This window comes from Macaca mulatta, chromosome 1 (genome assembly GCF_049350105.2).
Source record: "Macaca mulatta isolate MMU2019108-1 chromosome 1, T2T-MMU8v2.0, whole genome shotgun sequence".
NCBI lineage: Eukaryota > Metazoa > Chordata > Mammalia > Primates > Cercopithecidae > Macaca > Macaca mulatta.
This window is the reverse complement of record NC_133406.1, coordinates 188,818,379-188,832,783: the sequence shown is the minus strand read 5'-3', so window position 1 is coordinate 188,832,783 and position 14,405 is coordinate 188,818,379. Positions and strand designations below refer to the sequence as shown.

Below are 14,405 nucleotides of genomic sequence, written 5' to 3'. Positions count from 1 at the left end.
TTCATCTTTAAAGAAAGATAAGACAAACATAAAATTTATAAAGAGATCAAAAAGATTTAAATCTAAATAGGTTAAAATGTATCTTTAATTAATTAGATTAAAATTCAAACAAATCCACAAACATGTATGCAGATTAACTGCTACTGCTTTTACAATTTAATCTCTTTAATTAAATTTAAGGAGATTAAAATTTAAGCACAAACATATGCAGATTAATTGCTACTATAAAAATTTACAAAGTAAGAAGTACCCTCAAATACTTTAGAAAACCAGACCATTAAAAAATGAGTAATTTAAAATAAATATTTGTAAAATAAAAATAAATATTTGTAACTATATAACATCCACATAGGGTTTTTTGGTTTGTTTTTGAGCTGGAGTCTCACTCCGTCGCCCAGGCTGGAGTGCAATGGCGCGATCTCGGCTCACTGTAACCTCTGCCTCTCGGGTTCAAGCGATTCTCCTGACTCAGCCTCCAGAGTGCCTGGAATTATAGGTGTGTGCCATCATGCCCAGCTAACTTTTGCATTTCTGTAGAGATGGGGTTTCACCATGTTGGCCAGGTTGGTCTCAAACTCCGGACCTCAGGTGATCCACCTGCCTTGGCTTCCCAAAGTGCTGGGATTACAGGAGTGAGCCACCATGCCTGGCCCCACATAGGTTTTATTTAGGCACATTCCAAATTAAATGAAAAGTTTCTATTGTTTTGTTTTTATATTAATCATGCCTTTTGAATTTCTAGTTTTTTTCTGTTTTTTTTATTGAGACGGAGTCTCGCTCTATCACCCAAGTTGGAGTACAGTGGCACAACCTCAGCTCACTGCAACCTCCACCTCCCAGGTTTAAGCGATTCTCTTGCCTCAGACTCCCGAGTAGCTGGGATTACAGGCGCATGCCACCACACCCGACTAATTTTTGTATTTTTAGTAGAGACGGGGTTTCACCATGTTGGCCAGCTGGTCTCGAACTCCTGACTTCAAGTGATCCACCCACCTCAGCCTCCCAAAGTGCTGGGATTACAGGTGTGAGCCACCTCACCCAGGGAATTCCCATAGTTCAGATGCTTTGGCTAGGGGCCTTGCTAACCCTGGAAGGGACTGCCCTCCCCAGGACTGGCCATTTCCTGGAAAATGGCAATCATTTCCTGATCTGTTGGCCTTAACACAGCTCAACAATAGTGACATCTACAGTTTAAAAGTTTTCTATGTGGTTTCATTCTAATTTTCAATATAAGTACACTCAGATTAAGTTTTCCCCATGATATTCATAAATCAAGGATTTTTTCTTAGCCTTTTCTCTTGCTAAATATATCATACTTCTGCCAAATCAATTATGAATCTCTGACATCAATTCATATAAGTTCAGAGGTGGAAAAAAAAACCACACACCAGGGAATGATATTTTACAAATTCTTACTGTGCTCCAAAAAGTGTGCCAGCCCCGGCAGGTCATCTGGATCAGCAAAACTCCCAACTCCAACACAAAGAGCCGCTGCAGACTGGAGTAATTAGAACACATACAAATAGTTGAGTCAACCCTAAAGGAATAATATTCGCATCTTATCTTAAGGATTCATTTGGAGATGGATGCTTTCCAATAAGAGTAACAAAATTCTTTCCCTGAGAATCAGGAGGAGCAGCAAAGTGAAACTCACCAGAACTGTGTCAGTTTCACCCTGCTGCTCCTCCTCTTGCCATCCTGCCAAATGCTGAACAGGTGCAGACCTAAGGAAAAAAAGCAGAAACAGACAGAAAAAAAGGGAAGAGGGACTGGACAGCCCACCCAAATACCACTTCACGTCAGCATTTCAGAATTCTGAACCAAGTTTTTCCCCTGAATTATTAGATTTTGGAAATCTGCGGAAGTAACATATCTAGGTAGATATCTCTGAAGGTCTCTAAGCAATTAAAAGCTTTGTGTTGAGTGACTCAGTTACTAGATGTGAAACCTCTCAACATGTAACTCAGAAAATTTTGTTAAGATAGAATAAGATAACATTTTAGGAAAACATCTAACAAAAATAGTAAGTGATAAAAAAGATAAAATCAGTAGCTATTAAAAAATATAACTAAATGTTAAAAAGGCTTTTTAGTTCTTCACTTCTAATTGAAGATATAGGCCGGGCGCGGTGGCTCAAGCCTGTAATCCCAGCACTTTGGGAGGCCGAGGCGGGTGGATCACGAGGTCAGGAGATGGAGACTATCCTGGCTAACACGGTGAAACCCCGTCTCTACTAAAAATACAAAAAACTAGCCGGGCATGGTGGCGGGCGCCTGTAGTCTCAGCTACTCGGGAGGCTGAGGCGGGAGAATGGCGTGAACCCGGGAGGCAGAGCTTGCAGTGAGCCGAGATCACGCCACTGCACTCCAGCCTGGGAGACACAGCGAGACTCCGTCTCAAAAAAAAAAAAAAAAAAAAAAAAAAAGCAAAAAAGAAGATATATAGCATACATTACTTATCAGTATATATTCTCCCAATACTTTGGGAAAATCAGAGTTTTTAACAAAATTGATGGCCAAGAGGTACACCAAATTGCACTTCAAATTACTGTTTTTTTGTTTGTTTGTTTTGTTTTGTTTATTAAGACGGGGTATTGCTATGAGGCCCAGGCTGGTCTCAAACTCCTGGACTCAAACAATCCTTCCACCTCAGCCCCTCAAAGTGCTGGGATTATAGGCGTGAGCCACTGCACCCGAAGTATTGGGGCATAATTACAGTAAGTTAAAAGACAAAAACAGGAGAAAAAAACAGTCAATTTGAATCCTTGAAGATAGAAAGGTGAATTATTAACTTTCCCAAATTTGTTTGTTTTCTTCAAACTTTGAAAATGTCAATTTTACAGGGCTAACATATTTGGTGAAACAGATTGTTTTGATAAAGTTACCCTCTTAAAAAAAGAGCTTTTCAAAAATAGCATGTACCTAGCATAAAGTCTAGCCATGTTTCAGAAAATGAAAGTGTGTTTTCAGAAGAACCAAACAGCCTCGCTTGATACTATAAACCCCGTTTTGAAGACTTAGGCACATAAACTCAGTTAAAACATTGGGGAATATCCAGTTCTCCAAACCACAATCTAACCTGTTCTGTGATGTTTTAATAGGTGCCTAACCTGCTTTCAGCTCCAACTACCCCATAAAGATTTCTTGTCTCGACCAGCAGGGTTGAAGACATTTTTGAATAAGTTGACTTAAACCACAGTCTATCAGTCAGCTTTGACCACAGCAAAAACAGGCTCTGCGATTGCTAGAAAAGAAATTCATACTTGAGAATTTTCTACCTAAAAAATTCATACCTGAGAAATTCATACTTGAGAATTGAATTAAGAAAGCCCTGAACAAATCTTAATTCAATGTATATTATATTTAAATTTTGATCTTTTTAATTTATCAAACTTTTAAAATCAAGAACAACTTCTTTTGGAAGGAGGAAAATGGAGAGGGATAAAAAAGATGCCTCAGAAAAGTAGTTAACTTCTTAATTAGGTAAATGTTATCCAAAAAATGATCAAATATTTTTCTTCTCACTTCCTTTATTAATTCTCATATTTACCTTAAACAAGGTTCACAAATTTTTCAAATAAAAATTAGATTATAAAACCACTCTTAAGCCACCTCTTACCAAGGCTAATCTACTTTATTTCCTTTTTTCAGAAAGTTATTCAACAAATATAAACATCTACCACTTACGATCATGGGATCTTTCCTTTCACTAGTGAACCCATTGCTTCTGAATCAAAACAATTTGATCTCGTCTTCAAACTACTTAGGTTCCACTGTCCCAGTAGGATAATCCGTAAAATTAGCAGTCAATATCTTATAAGGATTATATCACACTGAGTTATCAGAAAAGAAAGGTAGCATCTAAGCCATTTTAAAAATGATCACTAGACACCGACCCTGCTGCTAGAAAAGATCAACTTAGAATTTGATCTACCTAAGCAAAACAAAAAGGGGTGCCAAAAAGGCTGAACACACATGTTCATTTGTCAGAGGTGTTCACAATTGCTGTGTAAATCTAAAGTATGCTATAATGTCTTGACATTTAAAATGCCTGTCAAAACAATTTTTAATTGTTGTAAAATGCTTTGTCAGTTAATAGGACATATAAAGAAGTTGGATCATGGGAAAAGCTACTTATAGATAGATGGAAAGATATAGAAAAAAATATATAGATAAGAAGTATTCAGTTAAGAAGTTATAACATGGTCAAGCTTAGAGCTAAAATGGGCCTCAGAATTTTATATTCTTGTTTATGGTCAGGCTTAGAGCTAAAATGGGCCTCAGAATTTTATATTCTTGTTTTAAAACTGAGAAGAAAAAAAAGAAAATGAAAACACCTAAAATCATGCAGAAAGACAGGAACAGAGCCAGAATTAGAACCCAGGTTTCCTGTCAGTGTTCTTTTTGTTTTGTGACTTTTATAATTTCTTCCTTTCTATTAATGCTCTATTTGGAATTATGAGATCTATTTTAAGTTAAAAGTGAATCTATTAATTTCCAATCTGTTCATAGAGACCTTAGCATACAGACTATCAAGTGACATATATATATACCTTTTTTCCCCCCAGTGTTTTGGTGTTCATCTCTACAGCTTTCCAAGTTAAAACTATTTAATACTTGGTCTATCATGCTACCCAAAAACAGGATCACTAATAATCTGAGTAGTAAACAGCAAAAAGTTTCTTAAAAATATGACTCAATCCAACAACTTAGTAAAAAACTGGTACAACTCCCTTTTAAAAAAAATAATTTTTTCCAAGATGAATGACTATTAAATCATATCTACTACTTATACCTCAACTCTTCCCATCTTTAAGGGTGACCACTTTTCTTCTTTTTCTTTTTTTTTTTTTTTTTTTGAGACTTTTTTTGAAACAAAGTCTCACTCTATCAGCCAGGGTGGAGTGCAGTGATATAATCAAGGCTCACTGCAACCTCAGCCTCCCTGGGCTCAGGTGATCCTCCCGTCTTCAGTCTCTCAAGTAGATGGGACCACAGGCATACAACACCACACCCAACTAATTTTTTTTTTTTTTTTAATGTTTTAGGGAGACAGTGTTTCACCACATTACCTAGCCTAGTCTCAGAACTCCTGGACTCAAGTGATCTGCCCATCTCGGCCTTTTTGTATGTAGACTGTACCATGTTGAATATATTATCAATATTCAAGAAACTAGCTTTAACCAACTTTTGCTGGTCAATTCCACTGTAATGGCTCCAAAAATTATCCTCTGGGTATTCCCTACTATGAAAATGGAGATATTCTTCAAAAGATATTAAGAAATTCTCCCTATCAAGCCTTATTTATCTATCCACTGATTGTTGTTACATATTAAATAAGCTTAACTGCCCAGTTTCTATTTCAACTCTTCCAAAGTATTTGTCCAGACCTTTGCTTTCCCATATAGAGAGCTAAACCAAACTCAATTATCTATATAGAAACTACCCATACAATAACTCTTAGAGCCCTAGGCCCATGTAAAGATTTCACACTAGCCCCATTCTTTTCTTCTTCTTTTTCCAGTCTCACCAAGGATAACATACTCTTATTTCTCTAATCCAGGCTAGGAATTTGACAGCTCCTCATCTACCAGTATTTGTTTTTAAAATATATAATGTATACAAATACACATAAATTCAAATAACTCTGAGTGTTGCTTACCTCTGAGAGATACAGCTATGGGTGATTTTTATATTTTTGTTTTCTTTACATTCCATTAGTTTATATAATGAGCATTTATTACTTTTATAATTGGAGCAAAATGTTTTCAAAATGTAATCCTGATACAGAATAGACCTTTACTAAAGACCAAAAGATAAGTATATACTTCCTTTTTGCCATTAAGAAATAAAGCTTGAGTTTAGAAGTTATTCCAAAGAATTCCCAAATTAGAAGAAAACAGACATGACTCGCACCTGTTTTTCAGTAGTTTTTTTTCTAGCTTCTGCCCTCTCTTCTAATTCTTCCAATTCATTATCCTCAGTATCAAGATCATCATCATGTTCATCATCAAACTCATCTTCATCATCAAAACCCTCTTCATCATCATCTTCTATTTCAGCTCCAGAATCTTCGTCATCATCTTCGTCTTCTTCCTCCACCTCCTCTTCTTCTTCATCATCTGTTGTATTTCCTGTTTTACCTTCCATATTACTTAGGTCTGAAATCAAAAGCGCCTGCAAGCCATTCTGTAATTTGATGTATCTGGAAAAAAACACACACACATTTTGATTCAGCTGTTCTTTACACCAATACAAGTAATCAGCTTAGCAGAATTAAAAAAAAAAAAAAAATCCAAGTACAAGTATACACACACACACACACAACTAACACTATTTGTAAACTAATAAAATTGGTTGCTCTGGAGAGGGAACCCCAAAAGCTAATCCGTTTTTGAACAGCTGGAGGGAAATGAAGGTAAGAACACTTCATAATATATGCTGTTTGTATTTTTAAATTTTGAACTACATAAATATACCTATTCAAAAAACACATTTTAGTAGTTAAAGACATACAACTCACCACTCAGCCTCCCCTATTTCTCAGTTTTTAAGTATTTAAACATTCTATCATATCAGAAGTCTTAGCCTAAGATAAATGTATCCCTCAATATACAGAGCAGTCATGTCAGCTTAATATTAAAGCAAAATCACACAAAATTAAACTGTTGCTTTTCTTTTCTATAAAATATTTGGTATATCAGTCTCCAAAACTGCCTTTATGAACTAAAAAGCAGTTACATCTCTATGAAAATGAAATCCCCCACAGACTGGTAGCACCGCAGGAAGATTATTCTGCTTTTTTTTGAGACAGTTTGCTTTACTGCCCAGGCTGATCTTAAACTCTTGGGCTCAAGTAATTCACCTCAGCCTCCTGAGTGGCTGGGATTACAGGCATGTGCCACCATGTCAAGCTCCCGATTCTTATCTGCAAAACTACTGTGCCAGTTTGATGACTAGGTATCTATTACAGACCACTCCCATCTCCCCCCCCCCTTTTTTTTTGAGACAAGGTCTCACTCTGTTGTGTAGGCTAGAGTGCAGTGGCACGATCTCAGCTCACTGCAGCCTCGACCACCTGGCCTCAGGCAATCCTCCCACCTCAGTCTCCAGAGTAGCTGGGATCACAGGCACAGGCCACCATACCTAGCTAATTTTTGTATTTTTTTAGACAGTGTTTTGGCATGTTACCGAAGCTGGTCTTGAACTCCTGGGCTCAAGCAATCCACCCACCTTGGCCCCGCAAAGTGCTAGGACTACGGGCATGAGCCGCCGCATCCAGCCCCATTTATACTAATTTTTTCATGTATTTACTCGATAAGCATTTATTTAACACCTTTTACATATCAGATACCACCATGCTGCGTTAAGGATAAAAAGGGTAAAAACAAAATTCCTCACCATCAGGCATTGACTGTCTAATAATGAGATGAGCCAGTACAATACACAATGACAGAGACAAACACAGAATGTAAGAAAGAAAGAAGCAGTCAGGGAAGGCGTCTAAGACAAGGTACACTTAAGTAAATCCTTGAAGATAAAATGTCAAGCAAAAACTAAGAATAACATGCAAAGAAAGACAAGGAAGAGAACCTCTGGCCTAAGATGGAAGACTGAACACTGGGATTTATCTACCTTCCATATAAAATAATCACATTTAGAGCTCAGGAATTCAAGACCAGCAGGCAATGTAGCGAAAGCTCGTTTCTACAAAAAATACAAAACAATTAACCAGGCATGGTGGCATATGCCTGTAGTCCCATCTACTTAGGAGGCTGAGGTGGGAGGATGACTTGAGCCCAGGAGGTCCAGGCTGCAGCGAGCCCAGATCGGGCGACTTCACTCCAGTCTGGGTGAAAAATGAGACCCTGTCTCAAAAAATAATAAATAAATAAATAATAAAAAATAATCACATTTAAGTGATAGAAAAAAAACGTTATTTATTTATTTATTTATTTTTGGTTTGTGAGAATAAAATCATGATAGACAGAAAACAGGAAAGGACAATGTTAGCAGATCACAAATTTTTAGAAATCATTAGAAGACATGTAAATTTGATCAGATTAATGGAGAAAACAGCAGAGAAAACCACAGACCTATAAACATGTATTTAGATACTGGTTCTTCCCAGGAAACCCTAGAAAAACTCTAAGCTTCAGATCAATAAATAAGAGCAAAGAGAGCCTCAGGGCAATAAGCTCAATTATTTAAACCGGAAGCAATCCAAGTCTACTGACAGCAGAATAAAAAAACTGTGGTATATTCATATAATGAAAATTTTCTTCACAGTGGAATATTGTAACACAGGGAAATACAGAATTCAGCCACAAACTACAACAGTGGTTAATCTTAAAAACATGAGTGAAAAAAGCAACTCATGAAAAAATACTATATGAGTCCCATTGATATAATGCCAAAAAACAAGTGAAAGTAAACGGTGTATTATTTAGGTATACATATATATATATGTGTGTGATAAAACTTTTTTAAAGCAAAGGAATGATAAACACAAAATGCAAAACAGGGCGGGGCACAGTGGCTTTCGCCTGTAATCCCCGCACTTTGGGTAGCCAAGGCAGGTAGATCACTGGAGTCCAGGAGTTCAAGATCAGCCTGGGCAACATGGCAAAACCCCATCTCTACAAAAAATACAAAAATTAGCTAAGCATGGTGCATCTATGGTCCCAGCTACTCCAGAGCTGAGATGGGAGGATGGCTTGAGCCCGGGAGGTGGAAGTTGCAGTGAGCCAAGTTCATGCCACTGCACTCCAGCCTGGGCAACAAAGCAAAAACCTGTCTCAAAAAAAAAAAAAAAAAAAGCAAAATACTTGTTGGGGTGGGAGGGCAGGGCAACATGTAAGGATACAGAGGTATTAAAATGTTCGAGACTACCAGAAGTAGGTCCTAGTTCTTAAATTGAGTAGTTTTGGATTTGTCATTCGCCACTTCCAAAGAAGCTGTAAAGGCCTTCATTCTATAATAAGTTGGCTAGTCAGGCCATGTACTTCTGTGCCAAACAGTCAACTGTAGGAGACAGCAATATGCCACCTCAAAATATGCCTCCTTGGCATAAGGATTGTTGAACTGAAGGCAATTAAAAAGCAGATGCAGGAAAGCTCTCTGCCCTCCACTTGCCTAAAAGCAGGACGTAAATTTACTCCAAAGACAAAAAAGGTTAAAAACAAAAAACAAAAAAAAACCCATCCCCTTTCTACCGTGGAAGAACACAAGTTAACCACCAAATACAACTTTACATCTGTATTGGTCTGGATACGACACCAAACGAATCCACATTAACAAGTTTACTAATTATGCTTTGCCTGCCATTATTTGCCTTTCTACAAGTTGCTGCCCCTACAAACTCAAAGTCCTTTTTCGCTGTCTTGACATTTTTCTAAACATTTACTGTTCTTTGTTGAAGATACTACATAAGCTGGAATTAAAAGCCAACTCATTCTCTGAGTATCTCCCATATATTTATGAATTATACATGTTAACAAACTTATATTTGTTTTTCTTTTGCTAATCTTTTGTTAGAGAGGACCATTCCAAATAATAACTTACGAGGGTTGAAAAAAAAATTATTTGCCTCCCTTACACAACCCAACAGCAGGACAAGTTAAAATCCAAGAGCTGTTTTCCAAGAATATGAACAATCTGTCCAGAAATAAATTCTAAGATGAATCTCAGAGACGCAGAATCATAGAGAAGCAGAATTTGAGGTAGTCCCAATATCTATATCAGATATCAACTCAGGTTGGGGAGAAAAAAAAAGCCAGGAAAGGGGAACTGTACTTGGTCTTTGTAAAGTGCATTTTTTTCCAGCTTAAATTTTTCATAAATAAAAAGAACAGAAAAAAATCTAAAAATCTACTCTCAAAATAATCCTATGCATTCTACTTTCAAAATAAATCACAATTCTGATAACGTCTCATCAACTCCACAGCTATTTCCATACTGCATGTTGTCGTCTTGTCTAATCTCCTCTGTTTCCATTTTCACCTCAATAACCTGGCTACACCTGCCTCCACCACCACCATCCACGCCCCCCTCCCCCACCACCATCTACTCCCCCTCCCCCTCCACACACCTCAAGTCAATTCTCAGCAGGCTAAGTAAAGCAAATGAGCCCTGCTATGTATGGGCTGAAATGTGTTCCCCCAAAATTCCTATGTTGAATCCCTAAACCCTAATACCTCAGGGTGTGATTATATTTAGAGACAGGGCCTTTAAAGAGGTAATTAAGTTAAACATCTGGCCTCTAGAGTAGGTCCAAATCCAATCTGAATGGTACCCTTAAAAAAATGAAGAAATTTGGAAACACAATGGTACACCAGATATGTGTGCACACAGAGAAAAGACCATGTGAGGAGATACCAAGGAAAAGGCCAACCACAAGCCAGAAAGGCCTCAGAAGAAATCAGATAGGGCCAAAGTGGATGGATCATGAGGTCAGGAGATCAACATCATCCTGGCCAACATGGTGAAACCCCATCTCTACTAAAAATACAAAAAATTAGCCGGGTATGGCGGCACGTGCCTGTAATCTCAGCTACTCGGGAGGCTGAGGCAGGAGAATCGCTTGAACCCAGGAGGCGAAGGCTGCAGTGAGCCGAGATTGTGCCACTGCACTCCAGCCAGGGCGACAGAGCAAGACTCCATCTCAAAAAAAGAAAGAAAGAAACCAAATAGGCTGACAGCTTGATCTTGAACTTCTAGACCCCATAGCTGTTATTTAAGCTACTCTTTCTTTGATATTTTGTTATGGCAGCCTTAGCAAACTAATACAAGGCTATTTCCCTTTCCAAAATTCATCATTGGCTTCCCACCATACTTAAAATCCAAAATCCTTACCGTGGCCTATACAATGCTCAATATAATTTCGTTCCCCTTTACCTCTCCAACCTTCTTTCCCACTACTCTTCCTTCATTCTGTTTGCTCTGACCAAATGATTTTATTGTTGTTTCCTGAACACTGCCAACAGAATCTCAGTCCAAAGCCTTTGTGCTTGCTGTTCTTTTGGTCTTAGGGGCTCTTGACCCAGATAAAGTATTTGCCTGACTGCTCTACCTCTTTCAAGTCTTTCATGAAATGTCCCCTTTTGACCCGGGCGCAGTGGCTCACACCTGTAATCCCAGCACTTTGGAAGGCCGAGGCGGGCAGATCACTTGAGGTCAGGAGTTCAAGACCAGCCTGGCCAACAATGGCGAAACCCCCACTCTACTAAGAATACAAATATTAGCCTGGTGTAGTGGCGGAAGCCTGTAGTCCCAGCTACTCAGGAGGCTGAGGTGGGAGAATCACTTGAACCTGGGAGGCTGAGGTTGCAGTGAGCCAGGATCGCACCACTGCACTCCAGCCTGGGCGACAGAGCAAGACTCCGTCTCAAAAAAAAAAAAAAAGAAAGAAAGAAAGAAAAGAAAAGAAACGTCCCCTTTTCAGAAATGCCTTCTCTGACCACACTATCTAAAATAGCTCTTTCGCCCATTTCTATTCTCTTTTATCCTGCTTTAACCTCCTTCGCACCATTTATCATTACTTGATTTTATTTTCTGCCTGCAACATTAGAATGTTATCTCTGAGGACAGAGCTTTTCTTTCCTTCACATCTATATCCTGGGACAACACCAGGCATATATATACCAAACATTTAAGAAACAGATGTTGAATAAACAAAAGAATGTTAATGCCTGGAGGGGACCTGATATATAGTAGGTACTTAATATCTACTTAATGAAACAAAATATGAGACAAAATCTAACACCCAGTTTAAAAAAAATGAAAGCTATGTGTACGACATGTATACATTAAATGCATATAAAGGTACAACAATAGAACTAAAAGTATGCAAACCAAATGTAATGGTAATGTATATCTGGGGAAAGGAGAAAAAGTAAAGAGAGGTACAAAGATCTTTTACACTTTATAATTCTTTTTTTTTTTTTTCAGACCAAGTCTCACTCTGTCGCTCAGCCTGGAGTGCAGTGGTGCGGTCTCGGCTCACTGCAACCTCCACTTCCCAGGTTCAAAGTGATTCTCCTGCCTTAGGCCCCCAAGTAGCTGGGACTACAGGCATGCACCACCGCACTTGGTTAATTTTTGTATTTTTAATACAGACGGGGTTTTCACCATGTTGGCCAGGCTGGTCTCGAATTCCTGACCTCAAGTGATCCACTGCGCCCAGCCGACACTTTATAATTCTTAAACTTTTTCAATCTTTTGTAATAAAAAAATTCATTTATGATTTGGACAATAAAAATGATTTTGCAAAAATACAAAACTCACTCCTTAGCAAATTAAGTACACATAAAGCCCTTAGTTTTATGGAGGATCACTTCTATAAATCAACATCAAATCCATTTTAAGACAGTCATGAACAAAATGTCCTTTATCATCACTACTATTCAATATTGTATTGGAGGTCCTAATAAATGAAAAAATATGCAAAATGTACATAAATAAAAAATAATTATGAGGTACAAATATTGAAAGCTAAAACAAATCATTACAAAACATATTATTACCTAGAACAAGCAAGAGAATTACCAAAAACAAAACCTAAAAACTATTACTACTAAACAGAGTTCAGCAAAGTAGCCAAAATCAAAGAACTATAAACAAAAATCAGTAGCTTTCCTATACATCAAAGATAAGTAAGATTTTTTTCAAATCCCTTTGGCCAAAGCAATATAAACTATAAAATGCATAAACATACCTAGTAACAAGAGCTCACATTTTAAATGTATTAACTTAAACGTCTTAACCCAGTTAATCTTCACAACAATCCTAATGAGTTGTTACTCCCATTTTATGGATAAGGAAACTGAAGCACAAAAAAAGGTCTGTTATTTGCCCAATCTTATCGTGGCTTCGCAGGGACTAGTCAGTCCCCAAGTAGCATGACACTAGAATACATTCTTTTCAATACCACTAAACACAGCCAACATTAGGAAAACTAGAAAACTTTACAGGTGAAATAAAAGACCTCACTAAACAGTCATACTATATTACTGGGTGGCAACATCCAATGTTATAAAGATACCAATTCTTCCTCCAAGTTAATCTATAAATTCAAGACAATTCCCATAAAAAAAACCCCAACAAGGGCCGGGGGCGGTGGCTCACGCCTGTAATCCCAGCACTTTGGGAGGCCAAGACAGGCGGATCACGAGGTCAGGAGATCCAGACCATCCTGGCTAACACAGTGAAACCCTGTCTCTACTAAAAATAAAAAAATAAAAAAATAGCCGGGCGTGGTGGCGGGCGCCTATAGTGCCAGCAACGTGGACGGCTGAGGCAGGAGAATGGCGTGAACCTGGGAGGCGGAGCTTGCAGTGAGTAGAGATCACGCCATTGCACTCCAACCTGGGCAACAGAGCGAGACTCCGTCTAAAAATAAATAAATAAAACCCAACAAGATTTTTTTGTGGAACTTGACATACTGATTCTAAAATTCATGTGGACTAAAACCCACAAAAATGCCAAGAACATTTTGAAAAGGATGGCCGGGCACGGTGGGTCACGCCTGTATTCCCAGCACTTTGGGAGGCTGAGGCAGGCGGATCACGAGGTCAGGAGATCAAAACCATCCTGGCTAACACGGGGAAACCCCGTCTCTACTGAAATTACAAAAAATTAGCCAGGCGTGGTGGCGGGCGCCTGTAGTCCCAGTTACGCGGCAGGCTGAGGCAGGAGAATGGCGTGAACCTGGGAGGCAGAGCTTGCTGTGAGCCGAGATCGCGTCACTGCACTCTAGCCTGGGCAACAAAGTGAGACTCCATCAAAAAAAAAAAGAAGGAAGGAAGGAAGGAAGGAAGGAAGGAAGGAAGGAAGGAAGGAAGGAAGGAAGGAAGGAAGGGAGGGAGGGAGGGAGGGAGGGAGGGAAAGAAGGAAGGAAGGAAGGAAGGAAGGAAGGAAGGAAGGAAGGAAGGAAGGAAGGAAGGAAGGAAGGAAGGAAAGGGAAGGAAGGGAAAGAAAGGGAAGAACAAGGGGAAGGAACTGCCTTACCAGGTATAAAAATAGACTTTAGGCTGGGCGTAGTGGCCCACACCTGTAATCCCAGCACTTTGGGAGGCTGAGACAGGCATATTCCTTGAGCCCAGGAGTTCATGATCAGCCTGCCCAACATGGCAAAACCCTGTCTCTACTAAAAATACAAAAATTAGCCAGGCGTGGTCGTGCATGCCTGTAATCCCAACTACTCTGGAGGCTGAGGCACAAAAATCACTTGAACCCAGGAAGCAGAGGTTTCAGTGAGCCAAGATTGCACCACTGCACTCCAGCCTGGGCAACAGAGCGAGACTCTACCTCAAAAAAAAAAAAAAAAAAAAAAAAAACTTAATAAATAAAAATACAGACTTTTAAGGTGACTGAAATGAAGCTGAACTACTAACAGGTACACCAACA

General features: G+C 38.8%; 1 protein-coding gene and 1 non-coding gene across 7 annotated transcripts in view; both read right to left on the bottom strand.

Annotated features, from left to right (window-relative positions):
• Window positions 1-14,405, bottom strand: part of NRDC (nardilysin convertase) — a 100,242-nt gene that overhangs the window by 47,124 nt on the left and 38,713 nt on the right. For 4 of the 6 annotated variants that reach the window (XR_013402055.1, XM_077957218.1, XM_077957230.1 and 1 more), the window contains exons 2-5: window positions 5,916-6,204; window positions 3,110-3,243; window positions 1,655-1,724; window positions 1,417-1,498 (exon numbers count right to left, since the gene is read on the bottom strand). Coding sequence is in view for 5 of the 6 variants with exons in the window: in XM_077957218.1 (XP_077813344.1) it covers window positions 1,417-1,498; window positions 1,655-1,724; window positions 3,110-3,243; window positions 5,916-6,204 (575 nt within the window). In the remaining variant the exon portion in view is untranslated. The remainder of the gene's footprint in view (window positions 1-1,416; window positions 1,499-1,654; window positions 1,725-3,109; window positions 3,244-5,915; window positions 6,205-14,405) is intronic. The other 2 variants (XM_015139671.3, XM_028833839.2) reach the window with 1 other exon arrangement.
• MIR761 (microRNA mir-761) lies at window positions 1,627-1,696 on the bottom strand. Its single transcript, NR_032732.1, has one exon. It is a non-coding gene; the product is annotated as a microRNA mir-761 (primary transcript).